Source organism: Pomacea canaliculata, linkage group LG10, assembly GCF_003073045.1.
Source record: "Pomacea canaliculata isolate SZHN2017 linkage group LG10, ASM307304v1, whole genome shotgun sequence".
In the NCBI taxonomy this organism is placed as follows: domain Eukaryota; kingdom Metazoa; phylum Mollusca; class Gastropoda; order Architaenioglossa; family Ampullariidae; genus Pomacea; species Pomacea canaliculata.
Window position 1 is genome coordinate 7,025,840 of NC_037599.1, and position 21,950 is coordinate 7,047,789.

At 37.4% G+C, this 21,950-nt stretch overlaps 2 protein-coding genes across 2 annotated transcripts; one reads left to right on the forward strand and one right to left on the reverse strand.

Annotated features, from left to right (window-relative positions):
- The first annotated feature begins 3 nt into the window (after nucleotides 1-3).
- LOC112573543 (histone H2A deubiquitinase MYSM1-like) lies at nucleotides 4-8,613 on the forward strand. Its single transcript, XM_025254018.1, has 16 exons — nucleotides 4-79; nucleotides 687-780; nucleotides 1,046-1,116; nucleotides 1,323-1,467; nucleotides 2,024-2,122; nucleotides 2,391-3,231; nucleotides 3,718-3,901; nucleotides 4,214-4,344; nucleotides 4,522-4,631; nucleotides 4,944-5,021; nucleotides 5,296-5,406; nucleotides 6,144-6,330; nucleotides 6,450-6,577; nucleotides 6,936-7,068; nucleotides 7,313-7,473; nucleotides 7,816-8,613. The coding sequence occupies exons 1-16, from the start codon at nucleotides 30-32 to the stop codon at nucleotides 8,035-8,037; spliced, it is 2,745 nt and encodes a 914-aa protein (XP_025109803.1). The 5' UTR covers nucleotides 4-29; the 3' UTR covers nucleotides 8,038-8,613.
- Nucleotides 8,614-8,822: 209 nt separating this feature from the next.
- Nucleotides 8,823-14,872, reverse strand: LOC112573545 (GDP-fucose protein O-fucosyltransferase 1-like). Its single transcript, XM_025254019.1, has 8 exons — nucleotides 14,372-14,872; nucleotides 14,188-14,282; nucleotides 13,452-13,635; nucleotides 13,133-13,232; nucleotides 12,614-12,809; nucleotides 11,939-12,063; nucleotides 11,543-11,645; nucleotides 8,823-11,246 (listed from the first exon to the last, which is right to left on the reverse strand). Exons 1-8 carry the CDS (start codon nucleotides 14,583-14,585, stop codon nucleotides 11,079-11,081), a joined length of 1,185 nt encoding a protein of 394 aa, XP_025109804.1. The 5' UTR covers nucleotides 14,586-14,872; the 3' UTR covers nucleotides 8,823-11,078.
- Between the last annotated feature and the right edge of the window lie 7,078 nt (nucleotides 14,873-21,950).

The window sequence follows — 21,950 nt, forward strand, 5'->3', positions numbered from 1 at the left end:
ATTAACTCTGCAACTTTTGCTATTAAAAGATGGCGGACGATGATATCGATATCGAAGGAGAGTTCGACTTCAAAAGCGAGTAAGGAAGAGAACATATTCAGGCTTCGTGTGTTTCTAATAAACTGATTGTGATTCAGCAAAAGCAGAATTATTATATTAATAAAGAAATATTTTCGTAGAGGTTACATGATTGGATATTTGCCTCTCAAACAAATGTGTTTACAAATTTTGAACATCGTCTCATTTTGAAACGATAAAAGAATTAATGTTCTTTCGGGTTTTGGATCATTTATGCTTGTTTCAATGACTTTTAGACCTGAGCATTCACTTAAGTTTGCATTGTTTCATTGTGGTCAGGAGATCTTCATAGGGCCCATTTCTTTGCCCAATTCTGTTTTACTTTTCCTCTCAGGTATCACAAAAGCTTTTCATGTAGCATTTTTATGCTATATGATTGTTGACAGCTAGAGACAGTCTTTATTTTGAATACTTGGGGTCAGTTTCTCTGACAAAGGCTCTCACCAGCACTAAACTGAAATCCATTTTGAACAATAAATCTGTCCAAAGCAGTATCAGGCTACTGTGCACTTATACATGTATGAGGCTTGAACCCTGATGGTAACAGCATACAGACTGTAGAGATACTGACACATGTATTTTCCACACATGAATTTGTTTTCTTTCAGAGTTGGAGATGGTCTTTATGACACAAATGAGCTACCGTCAAAAAGTGCTAACTTGTTGCCAGAATTTACAAATCCGCCATGGATGCTAGAGCAGGTAAATATTAAAAACTTCTAATTTACTTGCAGCCCTATGCTTATCGAGGAGTAATAAGGAATAAACTAAAACTAAACTCAACTAATTTACATATATCTATTCACTTACAAATCTGTATCTGCACCTTCCCACACTGCTCATTGCAATATGTAGATGTATTCATTCCAGCATTATTCTTTTTTTCTAGAAAGGTATATATATATCTGCTTATGTTTGGTTGATGATTTTTAATGATACCAGAAATATTTTTTTCTCCCACTCAAAGGGTTGGTCGCTGGATAACTGTGTGGATGAGAAATCAAAGGCTACAATAGAAAAGATGTTGCTGGAAGAGCAGTATCCTTTTGATATTATGGTTTACACTTGATGTTTCAAAAATATTTTTGCCTGTCTTTATAACAAAAGATGCCAAAAGTATGCTCTGCTCAAGTTTAAATAAATGATTAGTTATTTATAGTTAATGAGATATTTACGTGTTATTTGCTACATTTTGAATATTAGCATGTATGTTTTATGTTGAATATTTACTTATCTAAACACAGACAATATTTAAATGGCCAGAAAAAAGGGAAATATATAGGAGTCAGCAAGTCTATGCTGTTAGTGACATCTTCACAGTCTGAAGGTGAATCACCTCCTAAAAGACAGTGGACAGAGGAAGAGAAAAAGTTGTTTCTAAGAGGTCTGGTAAGTCTACATGGAATGCATTAAATACCAATTCAGCATAACTTGTATGCTTTTCTTGGTGATGAGAAAATGTAAATTTGTTTCTAGTGAAACTAATTACTAGCAATTATTTAAATAAATATGGTGTTCTTGCTTGCAAGATATAACTTCAGTTATTACATATTGATTTATATGAAAAGAACTCACTCCAGTTTTATCTTTGTGTATAACTTCTTTATTGCAGTAAAAGCTAAGGGTGTATGCATCAGGGGTTTTATACAATCATTTATTACAAAGAATTATTGCTGCTGATCAAACAACCAAGCATTTTAGGATGCAGATGACTTCAGAAGTAGGTGATTGCATAGTATAATCTGCCACACTCTGTTGTCAATAGAAGATCAGCTTTGATTTAATCATTTGAGAATGAAATGACTCTGGCGTGCTTGTACTGAGTTGGCAAAGAGGTAGTGGAAAAGACACCCCCTCCCACACACACACACACAAATGTATATAAATATTATGTGTAAGTATTGGCATTAGTGTGATATGATTTATCTAGGTCTATCTGATGCAGGAACTGCATGGCCGAAGTTGGAGCAAGATTGCACAGCTTATCCCATCACGCACTCCCATGCAAGTGAAAAACTATGCACAGCAATATATGAAGAACATGGTGAGAAAACATTTGTCATAGAACATTCATTCTTCCATTCTTTAGTAAATGTGGCAGCCCAAAATTTTCAGTCATAATTGGACATGATTCAGTGTCAATATGTTGCTTATGCCCAACTTACTGTTTGACTTGCTTTTCCTGTTTATTATTATTTTTTTTTTCATATGCCATGGTCCTAAACATAAATGCAACAAGGTGTTTAATTTGTACACTTTTATCCAACTCACAGAAAATTAACTGTTTTGACAGAAAAGTGTCTTTTTTTCAGGCCAGAAGAGCTGAGCGAAAGGTGTCAGAAGGAAGAGAGGTTCTAGATTCACACTCAGTGCTTGCCACAGCAACAATCAACCTCACCTCCATATCAGCATCAGAAGCTGCTGTAACCACAGCGCAGCCAACCATCACCACCTTACCTCATCATCCTTCTGGTCTTGCCATTCACAAGAAAAACAAACTAAATTATCGCCCAGCAAAGCAGTCACATTTGCAGACTTATGGTTTAACTAGAGTTGTCAGTGACTGCGCAGAAAATTCAGTTTCAAACCATGGACCCACCATAAATAAACACTCTCTGCAACATCAAGCTCATGTTAATATCAAGAAGCCTAGCAAACATGGGATCAGTTCAGGAAGCAAAGACAGAACCATGGTAGCTGTTTGTGAAGATCTGAAACCGGAGAAAAAAGACAGTGCTTGCAATGCCAGTGCTATGATCAAAGAGAAGGAGGAATCAGAGAATGAAGAAATAGACATAGACATTGAAAACGATGATGGAGATGACAATGCGATCCTCCAAAGTCGCTCCACATCGCCCAGCTCAGTGTATAGCAGACTGCTGCAGCAAGCAAATGTGCAGCCGCTAGACACGGAAGACCAAAGCAAGGACAATGACGAGTTGCAAAGAGAAAGCAAAGAGGGCAGTTTACTCAAGCATGAAGGTTCCTTTGATCAAGAAGTAAAGAAACATGGTCATCCAGAGGATAATGACAGCAACCTGATACAGATGAATGATGGAGCTGAAAACAGCTCCAGTGGAGAGACCGTGGAGAATGAGGAGGAGTTTCACGAGGAAGAGGAGGCTTTGACCAGACCAGATGCAAAGCCAGTGGGCAAGTGTCTCCATCCTAGTTTGTAAAAGAGCTGATTGTTGTCACCATGATGTTCTCACCTAGTTTGGCTTTTAATTCCCTTTTTCCAAATATATTTTCATTTTTATAAAATACGGAACTTTGAAAGTGTAGTGATATTTGTTTTGATGATGTAATTGGGGAGAGAGGAGCAAGCTGATGGCAGTACTAAATTCTGTTAGTCAGCATCTTTGGCCTTTACTTCAAGTATCTTACATGTCGTATGGTTTATATAACCTCTAGTGAGGCCTATGATTTCTTTGTAAATATGCACTATTGTTTCATTTTAGCTTAAAACTATATCCTGTTAGCTCTACTTGTTAACAGCCTCTTTTCCCATATCATAAACAAATTTCAATGAACAAGAATGTTCAGCTTTGTGCAAGACTCAGAACTGCTGTAAGAGCTAACCTGAATTTCTTATTTAAAAAAAAATAGTGAAAGCTGATGTTGTGTACTACTCTACAGAAAACGGAATCGTTGCATCCAGTGGCGAACTGTTTGAGTTCCCTATTCCAAGTGAAGAAAAACTCTTGGCACCAAACACCATTCTCGAGGAGGAGAAACTCGTGCACTCAGAGTTCTTTGATGGCAGGCCTTTGAAAACCCCAGAGAGATATCTGAGGATACGGAACTATATTTTAGATTGCTGGTAAACTGATTAATTTTGTTCTGTACCATACTGGAAAGAGTAGGACATGGATAATACTTGGTGTGGTGATTTTTTATAATTAATTTTAATGATTACAAATGTTTTCTCTTCCATTACATCTCTTCCTAAAAAGTAATCCTATGTAAAATTTGCTTTAAGAAGAAAAAGAAAATGTCACAAGAAAATGTGTGTGTGTGCATGCACACATACATTTGTGATACTTAGATTTTTAGTTACAATTTGTGTTCTAACAAAATTTAAAGAGAAAACAACTGAAATGGTATATCATAAAATTATGAAATGATGTCCTAGGAAGAAGAGTCAGCCAAACTACCTCAACAAAACATCAGTACGACCAGGTTTAAAAAACTGTGGGGATGTCAACTGCATTGGTAGAATACATGCCTACTTAGAATGCATAGGTGCAATCAACTACGGTTGTGGTAAGTGTTTTGTAAGGTTTGCATACAACTCCTTGATCCCTTTTCTGTGTATTTAGCCTCATGTCATTTTCTTTTCTTTTTCACCTGAATATTTCTATGCAACTCTCTTTTTCAAAGCACAGTATTTGATTTTAAGTATTCAATACTGTTTAAAATTGTTGACATTTTCTTTCTCAGATCAAGCTGCTTACAACAACATCAGTCGAGCTGTCGGCATATTACATAAACCAAAGCAGGCTGGCAAGGAGCTGAAACAAATGCTTTCAGCATCAAAGTTAGAAGCAATGGTAATGGAAACAAAATGATACAATTTTTTCTTCATTTTATGTTTTACGGTGTTTTCTCCCCTTTCCACTCTCTTTTTCCTCAGAGTGCTCTTACTACACTCATTCCACACATTTCTAACCTCAGATCCCTTGATGCTTTTTCCTTTGTTCCATTTACCTCTCCCTCCTGTTCCTTAATTATCTTTACTCAATCCTTGCTCATCTTGTCACATTTCTCTCCAGGTTTAATGAAACAGCTGTTATTTGTAGATATATAATGTGTAGACACTGTATACAAAATGTACTTATTAGTTTTACATTTATTTATTGCAGAGACCCAGAAAACGAAGAATACGTGATTCAAGTGGTTTATGGGTAAACGAAAAGGAGTTGGAAGGAAAAACTATTGAAGTAGGTGCATAAGCCTGTTAGGCCTGCATGTTAGTTATATAACCATTATTAGTATACATTATATATTATTATATATTACACAATATAATATATATATCTTTTTGTAATTCCTGTAGTGTAATATTAAGTTTGCAGTGTTAGTAATATGCGAACATTAAAAATCTTGTTGTGTTTTTCATACTTTAGTGTATGACTATAGCGAAGTACTTGCAAAACAATGTAGCCAAGAAAAATAAATCAGTTGTGTGTACTATATGGTTTCCATATTATTCAGCACAAGCCAGAGAAAGAAGGGTCAGGGCAACCCAAGGCTGGTCGGCCTCACAAAGTCGTGTATGACCCCTTCAAGCTGGTACCATGTCAGTTCTTTACTGAGGAAAATCAGGTATCCAGGAGATTGATCATAAGTTCATTAAGACATTTCATTTCATTACCCTTCAGTTCATTGTCTTGGAAGAATAATATAAGTACATTTTAGTCTAGCTTAAGTTCTAGAGCAGGGGTGCCCAACCTAAGACCGCTGACCACATCTGGGCTGCGAATGTGCCTTATCCAGCCCGCTCATTTTAACCAGACAGAGCAAAATTTCAGTTTTAACCTATCACGATTCTGGCAAAACCACCATATTCTGGCCCTCGAGATTTTACGTCATGTCCAGTGTGGCCCTTGGGCGAGAAAAGGTTGGGCACCACTGCTCTGGAGGGTGAAAAAAAAAAAAACTAACAAAAGGCAACATGAGTGCTCAGGGAAAATCACTGGAAATAAAGCCAAAAAATTGCTTCTTGAACACAACAATGTTTTTTATCTGACTAGAAGACATGCATAGATTTGCTGGGCTCAATGTTACAAATACTAGTTATATGTTGTGGAACTCTCCAACGTCGGAGAATAATTTTCTTCTGTTTTCCTAGTGGCAGTTGAAAATGCCGATATTTGAAAACTTGTATCTTGAAAATTAAGCAAAAATATGTACTCATATTTGGGGAATTATTATTTTAAATTGAACTGAACCTGATCATAAAAAGAAAAATGTTGCACCCATGTTGCCCTTTAAAGAATAAGAGAGGGTGAAAGAATGATAGATCTGCAGTTTTGGAGGTATTTTTTCTTCTTTTGTTTTAGGCTCCCTTCACTTTAGAGGTTTTCAGTACAGCTCTGGCTGTAATGGACATTCATGCACACATCTCACGTACTGAGGTGATTGGTATGCTCGGGGGACATTACAATCAGGAGTCTTCACATCTGACCATCAGCATGGCTGTGCCTTGCAAGAGCATCAGCACTGGGATGCAGTGTGAAATGGACCCAGGTAAGAATTAAATTGGACAAACTGTGATCAGGTGTGTAGGAAACAGTTTCAGGTAACAAGAGGGACCAAGAGAAGTGTTAGCTTAAAGTTTGCACTTTGTGACTTTTCTTTGTGTGCAGTGTCACAGACACTTGCAAGTGAGCACATTGAAGACGTGGGCATGCAGGTTGTGGGTTGGTATCACTCACACCCCACTTTCACTCCCAACCCATCTGTACGAGACATAGAAACGCAGCAAAAGTTCCAGGCAAGTATGAGCAGCTGGGCAACATTTTGTGCTTCGCATAACTGAAAGTTTGCTTCTTTTATGAATTCTAGAGCTATAAATTGATATCCTCTGATGTCTAAATCTAAACTTTGAACCCTTTTATAGTTTTTAGTTTATTCCTTGTTGCTCCTTTGAGGAGCATAGGGCCGCAACATTGAATCCTTTTATAACTCCTCAGAATTCATGTTATTATCTATGTATTTATGTAGTGGATTTTTGCATTTTATATAATGCCCGAACACAAACATTCTGCATCTCAGAAAAATATGTTTATATGAAACTCAGGCACTTAATACAACATTTTATACAGGAATGACTTTTTCCCTCCTTTTTGCAGTACTGGTTTGCTAAGGGTGGCAGTCATTTTGTTGGCATTATTATCAGTCCATACTGTCCACATAACAGTAGTGTTGTGTCAGACATTCGATGTCTTACCATTGGACAAGACATGGTGAAGGAGTTTTTCTGCCGTGAGTTTATATTTCTTCTCATTTTTTCCACCTGCTGTTTTTGGGAGGGATGTAGGATATACGCTTGCCCACTCATGCATGGTTGTGCATGTGGGGTAAACATCATTTTCTTAATGGATAAACATTTTCACATCATGGAATGCATTATTCATTTACTTGTTAGTCAATATTTTATATCCCTCCATGTTTTTTCTGAACTTAAGAATCTTTTTGGTTCCTCCCTCCTACTTTTAAAATGTTGCAGATACTCCTTACCAATTCAGCTACACTGTCCCCTACAGAGACAACCTGCGTGAAATTTTGGGTCCTGCAAGTGAACTTGCAGAAAAGTATTCCACTTATCCAAATCGAGTGGCTCTCTCCAGCATGTACAGATCTTCTCTGGGAATCACTTGCTTATCAAAAGTGAGTGCGGCAAAGAAATATTGTGAATAAAAGAAACGATTTTCTGTTGGCTGTAAACTCAAATATTTTAAATGCTAACTCCTTCAAATTTAATTGGAGTTGATCATATGTACTCCACAATTCTAATACTCTTTGTAAGTGCATAAGTATGAGTATTTATGGCAAATTAATTTCTTATATGATGTGGGTTCCTCTCGTATTCTGTTATATTTTCTACCACAGTAGCAGCATTCTAGTAAACCATGTCCCACACCAATATCATTAGGCCAAATCTACATTAAACAATTCATACAAGTTAATGCTCTCGACATTTGTTTATGCCTGTGGTTCTTTTTCCTGTAGATGCTTCAGTCAGTAAAGCATCACTTGGAGCCCCAGGACTCTAGACAGTGCACAGCAAACAGCCGGCGGAAGGTGGAGGACATTCTCCACTGGCTGGAGCAGATTTTTCTTGAGAAGTTCTCACTGTCGCCATCACAGTGCTTACAGTTCCCCAACGATGCCGATGTAATCACACCTGTGGATTCTGAAGATCCTTCTTTAGACTGCAAAGTGCAAGTTTAACAGAAAGTCTTCTATGCCTGGAAATTACATTCAGAGACAATGTGCTGGTTTGGAATTTACAATTATATACATCTTGCATGTTAAGCCACATGGACCTGATTATTGGTGGACCTTATGAAACAAAGGTTTGAAATGCATTTTCATATCATTTAACATGTCACAAGAAAGATAAGTAATGCCAGGGTGTGCAGCAACGAGCAAAAAGAATGACAAAAATTGGAGATTTCTTTTTACTCAATAGTGGCCTTCATTTCATTACTGACATCATAATCTTGCAATATTTTAGAAACAAGTCTCAAAGAGAAGCTTTGAGACTCAAAATGTGCTTTTTGTAATAATCTGTTCAAAATTTTGTGCTCGATATTATTTTACAGTCATCCAGGTGATGCCTTTTCTGCTGGTCTATTTGTCTTGTATTGTAATAGCTTCTCAACTGCCTGAGGAGAGAGAACAATTTTCTATCACTGACCAAGATGTGCAGAATTATTTTCACCTACAAAATATTGGTACCATGTTCTGCATTTATATGCAAACTTTGGGCATTATGTGAATCATTAATGAAGATTTTTCAATTAAGGGTACGTGTTCAATGACTTGAATATGTATGTGCATTGAGTGAGTGTGAGAAAGAGAACAAAGCACAGGCAGTTTTATTTTTCTTATTTTACAACAGAACATGCTTTACCCTTCCCCCCACACCTTCACATCTTGGTAAAAGCATTCTAAAATCATTTGCTCTTCACCAAAAAAAAAAACCAATCATGAGAGCATAAGAAAAACACAAACACCTCTCACCATTTTTTTAATGTTAACCTCTGTGCTGACAAAAACAAAAGCAGATATTAAATGAGGGCATTGTAACAACTTGCACTATTGTTTAACAGCATTCTCTAGTTTGCATAGGGGTGTTGATGAACACATGGCTCATGTTGTATCACATATTTACTCGTGTTTGTTCAAGTATTTCAGCACAGACAGTTGTTGGGTTGTTCTACAGGACACATGGTACAAAACTATTAAAACATTCAATACACACATAAATAATTTTTATATTATGTCACCTTTTGCAAAATGTACATCAAAATTCCTTTCAGAAATACCATGGCATAATTATTTTCCTTGTACTAGTATCAATAGTCCCTTCTATGTAAAATTGTAAAAAACACCCTGACATAATAGTCACTTTAACTAAAAAGGGGTGATGGTAAGCTTGTCCATCTCCTTTTTTCATTTTAAAAGGTGCCAGTTTTGAAATGCAGACACAAATACGTTGACATCCAAACATAGATGTTAACATGGCAAACACGAAAATATTGTGACAGCACTTTACAAATGCATGCAAAAATTTTCTTTGTGCAGTGAGAAAAAAAAATTTTCCACATAGGTTGTCAAAATATAAGGCCAAGGTACCCAGTCTAATCGCAGTAATGAAATAATAAATGAAGTAATAGATGTAAAGGTTTTGTTTTGGGTAAATATACAACACAAAATATTGCATACATACACACCTTTGGTCTACCTCTTTAGAACTTTGGAAAGAGCTGTGTATAACTGCATCAGTCTAATTTTAACTTAAAAACATAAGATTTCTGACAAATGAGCAGAAACTTAAACATGCAGATGTAACAAATGTGACAAGATGCTTGTCAGCATTCATTATAAATTGACTACAGGCAAGTGTCAAAACTATGTTAACAGTTGTGTTCAGCATAATGCTGAACTGACAAAGACAAATGCCAAAAAAGACAAGCTATCGCCAAAAAATGGCATGTTTGTGCTAATATACAACACAATTGTGTATTTGAGATCATTTTTTTAAAGGGGATAATACAATGATGGGTACAAGAATGCTCCATGGATTTCCCAATAAAGGAAAACACACCACCAAAATCTCAAACCAAATGGATATCAAATATATTACCTTGTACAGCCAAAATTATTTCGTGGTGATGCTCAGATGACAATAGTTACTTAACTGTCTCTAAGAACTTTGGGAAACTTCAATGTAAACTACACAATGGAACACCTGGGGTTTTGTTTTTTTTGCCTTTCTGGATGCATCTTCATGTTGTTAAACTAATAAATTAGCATGTTTATTTAGATTAAGATGTATACAAAATTATATTAACATGTTAAAGAAAAATGCATTGACTTAATATCATTTAGGTTGAAGACAGCAAGATCTAGTTCAACATAAAATTTGTTGAACACATAAGTGGATAAAAAAAAATTTCTGTCACATTTAAAATCTCTGAAGGAAAGAAATTATCAACAACATCCTATGAGATTCCTTTTTAGTCCTAACTCACTCATCTTGTCCTCAAAACCACACACAAGAACGTGTACTTACCACTCACTTATTCTATCATACAAGTTCCTTAAAGTGCAAAATAAAATTATTTTCAAATGAAATGAATTAGTAAAAAGATACAAAATCTCTGTTCCATTTACATTGATGTAAGCCTTTCAGCATCATAATTATAAACTAGATTTTGGAAAGGTGTCAATATCTTATTTCCTGCAATATCATACAAACAGGCTTGTTAACTTCGCTAAGTTTTCACATTGGCTACAACCTTCAGTCAGTAGTTCGATTTAAAAAAAAATTCATTATGTGTTTTTTGTAAAAACACAAATGACAGCTCAATATTCTGTTAACTTTCCTGGAGCTTACAGTTTAACTTCCTGTCTGGTTTCATCCAGTCATAAATCCCTCCCCCCACACAAACACTCCTTCATTCTCCTTTCAAACCGCAAACTATTTTTGGATAAATATATATGCAGATATGTATCTACAAATGAACACTGGCATCTGAATAAAATAAATAAAAACGATTAATAACATCTTCCCTTATGTACGTACACACAGTCTATAAGATATGGTGAATTCAGCTCAGTCAGACTACTGTTTAAAAAAAAAAAACAACAACAAAGAAAAAAACAGTACGAACATAACTATCAAGCTCAAAATTACCAGCAACAGCTATTTGATAACAATATTGTAAAGCACATTAATAACAAGGGAAATCTGATGTTACTTTTCACTTAATGGGGAAAGCCCAGTAAGATGTTGTCTTCTTGTTCACCTGTCTCTCACGAGCAACGAAGGCTGAGAAGGAGGAGACACAGTTTCCGATAAAGTGGTGGGATTTTCCTAGAATCATCAAGTCTATCTGAGGAAGCCAAGGGTCCTGATGAATAACTCTGACCTAAAAGATAAAAAGAACATCTTTTATATATTTCCTTCTAAGATATTAAGGTAAACACATTAAAGTGTATCCCAATGTTTTCCTTGTGCATGCAAAAACATATCTCTCTCACACACTAGTACATAACTGAAGCCACTATCAGCCAGCAATTCTCTTGTGCAAACAATAACTAAAATATTAGATGTAACATTATCTTCTTTAATAAATATCAGATGTAACATTATCTTCTTTAACAAAGAAGTTCAGTTCCACTTTGCAAGATACAGATGAAGTGTTACGGATGTAAGACACTATACCTTGCTTCCCAGGTGATTTGTGAGCTCCTGTAGCATGGGATCCTTATCTGTTGCTACATACACCACGGTGGCTCTAATGGACTCCACTACGTCTTTTGTCATTCTAGAAATAGAAAATTTCTTTTTCTAAGGACAAGGTTAACAACGATATTTGATGAAATATCTCGTAGCCTTACTTCAGAAGATATGCTAAGTCACTGCCACCACTAGCTCCATAATCTAGATCTCTGACTAGAATTCATGAAGGAGAGAACAGACAATATCTGACTGTTCTTCCATCTCCCTTTTTCTAATTTATAAACAACACTTTCTACATATAACATTTATGCAGCATTTCTACCTATAATAATTGCTTAATTGCCAAAACATGCAAAATAACATCACACAGTCAAATACCTCAAGACTGTTGCTGTAGAAGGCAGGCAGAGTTCCATGGTCACCAACTTATCCTTTGAATACCCTAAGCATTGAGGAGAAGCCATAAAACTTGTTTGATCTTTTGCCATCTCACACGCATTTTCCTGACAACACAAGAATATTAAAAACAAAATTTGGAAACAGAAATGATGATAATGATGATAACAATGTTGGGAATGTGTGGAGGCTGGGAAAAACAGCACACCAGGAAATGAAGGTAACAACTGAAATATATGATTTTCTTACTACACAAAGAACCTAGACAGCGGAGTACATACACAGACAACACTAAATCTGTGTCAGATTTTCTCCCCTTGACCAGAGAGGTTGATTCATTCATCCCGCCTGTCATATTTACAAATGTGAATGTCAACCAGGTCTGCCTTTTGAACACATTTATGGGCAACTGCCAAATAGTTGACAAGTGCACTGCAATCATATTCAAGGACATAGCATGCAAAACAAGATAAAACAAGGTGGCTGCCACAGTGTACTCTGCACTAAAATGTCCAGACCTGTATGATGAACAAAGCTGTGCAAGTGAAAGACCCAGTAATTGTAATATACATATTCAACTACCCTGCATTATATACCAGAATGACCAAAAATAGACTTGTTACCATATGCAAGCACATTCACACATGTAAAACTTACCCAATCAGGCCCATTACGTAGATGGATTCCTACAAAGGTTTCTTCTGGAAAGTGTTCCTTTATATATTTATCAGCCTCCATTTCCATCTTTGCCGACCACTGAAGATAACGCTGTAGGGGAACAAACTCCTCTTTCACAGGAAAATTTGCTGGAGCACCTTTCATTGCAATCACAGGATACTTATCACCTGGGTATCTAAAGAAAACATTATTTTTTCATCATTTATTAATATTAATTATTATTATCTGAAATCTCCATTTTAAATGTATAGAAACATTTTTTTCTATGTGTTCCCATTTCATATGACTATAACAACAGTCTTTTTATGGATCTAAATGCTGCAGATTTACTGTATTTTAAAAAAAAACTAAAATGCATGTCTTTGTGTACTTAATCATGAGATAGTGAAAAAGATAAATGCGCTCAAACAACCTAGGCTCATTTCATCCCCAAAATGTTCATGCAAAATAATATGTTTAATGTCATTTATTGGAAATCAATAATAGACACATATTTACTCTTTTTGCCACTTTGATGTTTCATCATAGCCAAAGCCATACACAACATGGCTATCAAAGTTGATACCAAGTCCATCCCAGAATGGCCCAAATGGATTTCCTAAGCAGACAAAAAAAAAATATGAAAATAATTTTTACCAGCACCTGTTTCTTATTCTTCAGGCTTGATCCTGATGTATGCCACAATGTAAGAATTAATCTAAAGATTCAAAAAGTCTCTGAAGTTTGCTTCAACAAAAGGATAGACTGTTACAAATGAGAATTAGCCTTAACTACAAGAAAAAATTCATGGCAAGCAATGCCAAGCTATTGAACTTACCTTCTTTCATGGCACAATAGTCCTGGGAGCCATCTGAGCTCCTGGGCAGCCAACACCAGCCACTACGCTTCCCAGGAGGCCATAGCGTTGGCGCCAATTCCTTCATAAATTGTTCAGCGGTAATTGCCTTGTGATATTGCTGTACTGAATCTACACGGAACCACTCATCAAAAGGCACATTTTTCTGTTAACAAAAGCAGAAATGAAATTATTTTTGAAATGAGTTTTCAGTTCTCATGTTGAATTTCATAGAGATCTTATGAGGTCTGCTGATAGTGCATATATGTTATATTTACGTTTTCCATTTAATACCAAAGAAAAGAATAATGCATCCTTCTTCTTCTTCGTCGTTCACTATCCAATATATCATATTTTTATTGAGTGCTTGTGGATGACCAGACTACAGCACAACCGATCACACAGTCACCAGCCCACTAACCATGGTACATTTTCTTCAAATGCAAAAATGACGGCATGGCAGCCTTTCTATTAAATTAGTCTGTTAATATTATTCCTTTATTACTCCTTGAGGAGTTTAATGCCACAAAATTAGTCTGTAAACAAACAAACACAGAAAAGGCACACACATCTGCACCACACAAAATCGTAAAAAAAAAAAAAAAAAAAAAAAAAAAAAGTATTAATATAATAATCAAGTAATGAAAAAATGTGTTTGTTTACAGAGAAAAAAGAATATACCTATTAGTGATCAACTACTTTACTGTGTGACACTCACATATGTTCTCCACGGTGGGAGAATCAAGGTTCGGTTCAGTTTCTTCGCAAATCCAAGAGATCCCAAGAAATGATCAGCCTGATTTCCAAAGCGACCTGTCAGAAAACATATCGCATGCCTTCTGTATTTGTACATTTATTCAAATTGATAATCTGCAATAAAATGAAATGAAGAGACTACCTACCCATACATGGGCAATATATAATGTATCCATTTGGGTCAACGTCGCTTATCTGTCCAGTTTCCTCTTGAAGTTTTCCTATTTGTGAAACATTTGACTCCGGTTCTGAGATTTCGTTTGCAAATCCTACATTTCTGTACACTGCAAACAAATCTGAACAAAGCGTTAGTACAATGACTACAAGAAAAACATAACGGGGTTTATTTAGTTGACTCATTAAAATCGAAAGAACATAATATTAGCTGCCGTCAAAACTCTCCGCTGGATTTCAAGGTATGAGTTTTCGTCTGCACCTGTTAGAGGTGCGAGTGTGTGCACCAGGGGAGCTCACTGTCCCACTATTTACTTTGCTGCACAGAATAGCTTCCCTTGTTGACTGTGCTGTCTGCTCCTCGTTCTCTATTTACTTAGTCTTCTTCCTCTTAACGTGCTGCAACAATCCCTTTATTTCAAGTAGTATTATGCTACTTCTCTTCTCGCATGTAAGTTATCTTTGATGAGTGACTCATACCAAACTCATTTACCGTCTCAACAGCTATTGACAGCAATGGACTTTATTCCGGCAAGCGCTATCTTGAAACCAGAACGAGGCCTTGTGGGCTGATGTAACTATCAAAACATATTTGCACTTATACATCGAAAGGTCTATAGAACCGGAGTTTGAATTCACTCCCTGTTCCCACATTTACCATTAAAGAAAAACAATCGCTAGACTGATGCTGGATTGTTGCTTCATAAGAAAGTTCTACGTTTTACAATATATTTGCATGAGTGCAGCCATGTTTTGCAGTTGGTAGCATGATAAGAGTGGAGTTTTTAGTGTGTGGGTCTAACGTCAACAGGAGGAAAATCGGTTTTGCTGTGATATTGCAAGTTTGTCATCCTTTCTGTCTGAACTATCAAGTAGTTAGTACCTTTCACCATGGAGGAAATTATCCCACTTTCTCAACGACAAAAGAACTTATGTTGTCCTAAAGTTCACTTCTCTTTATACCCTTTTCATTTTCCTTCACCATGAACAGCATTCATAGGGTTCTTGTCTTCTCAGTCGCTGTCCAAAAACATGACACGGCGATCATGAACTACTTACCTGTGACTGCTAGGTTACAGCAGTCCTACATACCTTACCCTTTTACATTCGTGATCGGCGGCGCGTACGTCCTATGTGTACACGCATGACACACTTTCAATTACATAGATTACCAATCATTCTAATTCCAATAGTCGTGTTTTCATTTTCCCAAATCTCACTTGAAGTGTTCTTTCGCAAAGACGACAAACGATTTAGAAGTCAAAGGGCATCTAACAAAACGGGACAAGATTTCTCCAGCCGAGCAAACACTGTTTGACAAACGGGCAAACTCTTGGCACCTTTTCTCTCAGTAGTTTATTTGAACTGACTGCTAACGCGACTTGACTATAGACACGCGGGCTACAAATGATCAAGTTTGACAGACACCTCCACAGATCCCACCCTCCAACTACCACACCAGTAAAAACAATCCCAGCAGATATCCACGCACCATCTCCCTCGCTGAGAGGAAAGGAATTTTCGATTGTCCCTGGGGCCGGGTGAGATCACAGACCTTCGATTCATATCGCTTTTCTCCAGGCTCGATGGCTCACCCATGTCACAGAGGTCCTTGCAAAAGCCCGTATTATCTTGCGGTTTTGGCATTTCAAGGGGTCGCGCGGGACTTCACTATATAAGTCCTTTGTCAAGGTTTAAACTCTTGACGGGTTCGGTCAAATCGGTGCGATCTCGACGGTACAGACACCGTGTGTTCTGCGGCATACCTCTCCGCCCTTGAAACGTAACGGCAACACCTATAGAAGGTCTATGTGCCAGAAGGTCTCAACTGCCTTTTTTTTTCAATTCCGAAGCATTAATAAACATAAACATTGAACTATATTATTTCTATTTTTGTGCAAAAACAAACAGCAATGAACCTGAAGCAACAGAACCCCCAACCCCACATGATTACAATATTTCAGCTAGTGTTACCTTTCTCCACTACCCTATTGAAAAATGACATTTTTATATCCGCCAGTAAAACTTTTCCCCATTTGCATTCTGTTTACTATAGCATGACACTGCTATACCTAGTACGATTGTGCCTGTGAGGAATGTAAGCACTGCTCCAGGAAACACTTCAGAAACGTTGCCAGGAAGGCTTTCTTGGTTTACCTACGACTGATCCTTATCTACCTAGCTTTGTAGACCACAGATAGGATCAGCAGGCTATTGGATGTTCGCACACTCCTTAGATCGTTCTCGATATCTTTGTCATTCTTTCGTAATCTAGCCTTAAGCCCAGGGGCACTTAATTCTTTGCAAGATGAGATAAACAGATCCCTGCCTTGACACACCAAAACCACATTCTCAAAAGAAATGAAGAACAAATATAGTTAAACAACTGTTGGTAAAAATGTGGTCGTGACAGCTTTCTATTCTAAAATACCTGGATCGCATTTTAAAAAGACAAAATCTTATAGCAAAGCAGTTTTTGGTGCACGGAGACTAAACCTAACTACAGGTAATCGTCTAGAGTTCAGATGCTCCTCGATTTACGATGGGGCTACGTTCCGATAAAATCATCGTAATCCGAAAATATCGTAAGTCGCAAATGCATTTAATACGACTTAGCCTCAAAAATATCTTAGCCTCACCTACTTCAAATGTTTTTAGAACACTTACATCTTCCTGCATTTGTACAAAATCGTCTACCACAAAGACCTTTTTATATTATCTGCTGTCATGGAATCCAAGCACAAGAGCCGCAAATACTGAATGACAACTCCGCTTTCCCCCAACCTCCCCCAAAAAAACTATAGAGTTCAAGGACAGGTCATGTTCAAGGTGTGAAGAAGATGCGCTTGCTTGTGTTCTGCGACTGTTGACTTGCTTTTGACAGCTGGTTGTTTGTCAAGAACTCTGCTGCTTGGTGCCGTTTTTGTTTCCATTTTGCGGGGTTTTTTTTTTTTTCAGGCCTCAGACAATAACCGGTTCTTTGCCGAAGAGACAACGTGCCATACCCACCCTCACCCCTAAAAAAATACACTCTCGCCGAAATAAAACATGAGGGAAAAAGACGAAGGTAAACAGCTCCACAATCTCATTCCCGAAAGGGCAGTGAACTGTCTGTAGTTTATCTTGTCTGACGCAGACTGTGGAGGGCAATACACAACTATCGCTTTCCGCCATATTTCACCATCTATGATATATCGGGTGTGCAAGGGAAGGGTAGGGAGCAGACTTGTCACAAGGCCTGAGTGAGATTGGAACCTGAAACTTCCTACTCCGAAGTCAAGTGCAGTAATAGGTACAACAAAAACGTGGTTTTGTTTTTCTTTAAGAGAGAAGGAGTGGGATGGAGTTTGTGTCTTACGACAAGTAATATAATCTTAAAGCACAAGGACAGGTCAATATTTTAATCCTTCGTTGAAGACCCTCGCTTGTCCGTCTGCTATTGCTGTCCCTAACAACGATTCTTGTTCTGAATAATGATCAAAGGGTGGAATATCAGACTGATTCTGTGCTCTCCTCCCCCTTTTTAATTATTAAAAAAAAAAAGTCCCAGCATGTTGGAAATGCTTGCACAGGTCGAAGATCATCCGAACAACCTCGAAACAGCTTGCTGTTTGTTGTCTTTACTGTGCAGCGCGATATTTCTTCCGCTCCAAGGAGATCTGGATAATGTCATCACAAACAACATTCATCCCTTTACAAACAGTTGTTTCGAAATTTCGTGATTTAAATTAGTGTCCTCTCTTTTAAACATCAAGCAACATTTTGAGGAGTGCAAGAAAGACACTGCAAAAGACAGTCGAACCCATGGTGTGGCAACAACTGCTTCGTACAGCGCTCCCAGTCGATGTTTGTTCAGACATTCCTGTTTGAAGAGAACTGAGGTAGGGATCAGGGTCAGGGTTTATTACACGTTCATTACACCAGAAAGGTTTCGCGAAGGCCTCCAGGGGTCGCCCCGATCGCTTGTCAAGAAGCTTCTGCATGTATCGACGTGAGCAGAAATGTTTGGGAGCCGCCATCTTAGTGGCGGATTGAAAGGGTTTAGCCTTGTTTGCTGAGCGGCTGGGGGATGCGCCGCGTCACGAGGGAACTATCGTCGACATCCGAGACGTTTGGGCCGGTACGCCTAGTTCCAGCTAATTGTTGGCTGAAAATCTGGGTCATAGTGGGTGTGACCTTTACTCTCTGGAGCTTGAAACAAGAGGAAAGTGGCTCAGTCATCTCTTGGTGGTGAGGCGATAAATGGCCGTAAATTGGTGTCGGATAGTTGATGTGGCAGACCGCGGCGCCTTGTGCACTCGAGGATATCGTTTCTTTGGGGAGGAAAAAAAAATGTGCGCCAGTCCACACGCCAGGGTGTGGTTTATCTCCCTGAGAAGCTCACTCGAGTGGACCCTCTCAGGGGAAAAAAAAAAGTTTATGCTTGTGGCTTTTCGCGGCTGGCACTTAACATGTGTGACTAACGCGAGAGGCGGGGCTGGCGAGATAACGAGTTGTGACTGTTGATATGTTACTGTATATGTACAGAGACATAAGCACTAAACGATTCTGACAGCATGTGCTGGCAGACTTGTGTGCTTGTGGGTCTGCTTGTGTGTGTGTGTGCACGCTAGAAAAAGTGATAAATGGGCAGACAGTCGGATGGAATGAGAGAGATCGATGAAGGCCATTGACAGAAGACTATCAAGGGGAAGGAAGCGTGTTAGAGCCTGCGCACAAGAGGATGTGAACTGTTTGAACTGATGGGCGGACGCTTCCCGACATGTTGACAAAAAAATCACGTTGCTTGACTTTTTTTCTGCCTCCATTTCAGAAATGCTGCCAGCAATTTGGTTTGGGTCTCTCCTCTCTTTTTTTTTTCTGGGTGGATGATACTGTAGCAACCAAAAGCGGGATGTTAGACCTTGCACTGGCATTCTGAGATAGCAATCTCGAGGAAATTACCAATAAGACGAAAGAAACCAGAGAGGCTGAGCTGACAAGCAATAGAAAGACATATGAGACTTACAGAGAGAGAGAAAGAAAAAGGCTTGGGGAAAAGTTGTTGATTATTTTAAAGTTCAAAGTCTTTTTCGCTCTCGCCCCATCCAGCTTTCTAGTCCTTATCCCCTAATTTTAGAAGAAATTGGAATACATTTTGAGAATTAAAATGAATAATATTTTTAAATTCTTTCGTGTTTACCCAGATAGCATGAAAACATTTTAAAAACGTTTTAAAAACGTTTACATGGTTGTAATAAGGTTTACGTTTTAGATAAAACGTTTTTAAAAACATTTTAAAAAACATTACCAAAAAAACATTTTTTAAGTAAAACATTTTAAAAAACATTTTAAAATGTTTGAAAATAAAACATTTTTAAAACAAAAATGTTAAATAAATGTTTTATAAACGTTTACAATGTTAACCTTTATGGAACTTCGCGTCATGACGTAATTTTTAAAAAAGACGTCACTATTTGATTCGCGGGCTTTCGCTTATCCTATGGAATTTTAGAGCCAGTCCACGGTGTAGATACTGAAAATCCTTACAAAAAAGCATTTTTAAAGACTTTGTTATATTTGTCTTATGACTAGGTTTGATAGTTTAAAGTCATTGCAGTTTTTAAAACATCAATGCTACGTAACTAAATATTTGCTATTCTTCGTGTGGATGCACGTACTCCCATGATTCCACGCGGCGCGACATTTTCTCTGCTGATGTACTGTATGTTTGAAAACCAAGGTTGTAATCTTTTCTCTTTGTTTACCACACACGTACTGCAGGTTCTTAATTATAAAACGCTATATTACCGTGTTCCTAGTACAACACACATTTAATGTATGCTTATTGGGTGTGATGTGTCAAAGTTTACTTTCTGAATTGAGCGCTCGTACATAATCTAATACGTTAAGGCAACTGATAGTTCACATCATGTCGTCCTACTGGACGAAGCGGAGAAAAGTTAATAAAACTTGTAGAAGCAGAGTTGGCAGAACTGAAAGAAGAAAGTCAGATGTATTCAATACACACTGATACAAACATTCACGATCCACTGTCGTAGAGAAGGTGATCACAGTTTTAGATCTACAGAGTCAAATTAATAACAGTTCGAACCAGCAGACACCAGAACTCTCAGCGATAACATCACGCCAGCAATATTTACCGACTAAATACAATTTGGATGAAAATAATGATGATGATGTTGTGAAATCTAATTTTAGTGAATTTGAAGATTATATTGATGATCAATTTGATTCAGCGATATCTTCAGACAGCGACAGTGAAACAGATACAGATTTGGCCACACAGTTGGCATATTGGGTCGCAACATTTAACATTTCCAACAGTTCACTTTCAGTACTTCTTGCCTTGTTGCGACAAAAGCATCCTGTAATAACTGCTTGCTTGAATTCATTGTGCTAAACCGTTATCTATGGCTGAAATGGTACCACTGGTATTGTGTAATCATTTCTCATTATCGTGTAAATTTGTGTTACATGTTCTTAAAATTTACGTTAAGGATGATAGAGTTTTTACTAACATTAAATAACGTGACATCATATAACATTGCATGCCACAGAAGCAATCTGCAGTCAATACAATCATATCTCAGCTGAACAAGATTCATGCTATCCTCCCTGTATTTACCATAGTTCCTTGAGTAGAACAGTGTATAAAAATTTATGCAGTCATAATCTCTGACAGAAATATGTCAGATGAAGTCAAACGTCCAACACTCCCATAAAGACACACAGTTAGCCTCCCTGGTAAGAGTTCATAGAGGATTGTTTATTTTTCAGCAAGCGAAACGGTTAGCATACTGGCTACCAAGTGAGCTGACAAAACACCTTAAGGAGGGAGCTCTGCCAGATAGACATACCTGGACTCTTCAAGCTGTTTGCATTTTTGGTTCAAAGGGTCCTTTTATACTTTTTTTACTCATTGTCATATATATGTATATTATAGAGATTAGATGTTTGATGACTTCGTCAGCCTGGTTAATATTTTTGTGGTCAGTCTCTTGATAAAGTTTAAAAGTATTGTTCATATTTATTTTGTAAAAGGTTTTAAGGTAGTGTTAGTGTCTTTAGTCCACGCAGACCTTGCTTAGGGTTTATTGTGGTTACAGACTGGAACATACAGCCACATGACCATTAACATCTCAGCGAACAGACAGTTAACTGATTTTGTCATGTGAAATTCATATTGTGTGGTAAAGCATTGCATTTCATTATTCTCGATGTTTATTATAACCACAAAATAATAACCCTTTCAGATGAGTATTTGGTTGCCAGACGAAAAGTGGAAAACAGCCAGTATACATCAAACTTGGATACAACAGATGATGACAGCACTAACGGTTGAAAAGATCGGAAGAGGAAGAGAAAGAAGTAGTCACATTGTGTCTTGTTTGAGTTATAGAATGACAGGGATTAGGGAATCCCTAGGTTTGGAGAACAACTTACAAGATCAGTACAGATTTCAGTATTGCAGTTCATTTCAATTTTCATGAGGGTAATATTGATATTATGATAGGTATAGCCTAGGAATTATTTATTATTTTATTTCTT

Excerpts from the sequence above, each read along its gene's own strand:
- LOC112573543 (XM_025254018.1), top strand. The coding sequence starts at position 30 with ATGGCGGACGATGATATCGATATCGAAGGAGAGTTCGACTTCAAAAGC. Across the intron at positions 781-1,045 it reads CGCCATGGATGCTAGAGCAG|GGTTGGTCGCTGGATAACTG; the intron begins GTAAATATTAAA and ends TCCCACTCAAAG. Across the intron at positions 7,474-7,815 it reads GAATCACTTGCTTATCAAAA|ATGCTTCAGTCAGTAAAGCA; the intron begins GTGAGTGCGGCA and ends TTTTTCCTGTAG.
- LOC112573545 (XM_025254019.1), bottom strand. The coding sequence starts at position 14,585 with ATGAGTCAACTAAATAAACCCCGTTATGTTTTTCTTGTAGTCATTGTA. Across the intron at positions 13,636-14,187 it reads TCCCACCGTGGAGAACATAT|AAAAATGTGCCTTTTGATGA; the intron begins GTGAGTGTCACA and ends TTTTGTTAACAG. Across the intron at positions 13,233-13,451 it reads CTATTGTGCCATGAAAGAAG|GAAATCCATTTGGGCCATTC; the intron begins GTAAGTTCAATA and ends TTGTCTGCTTAG.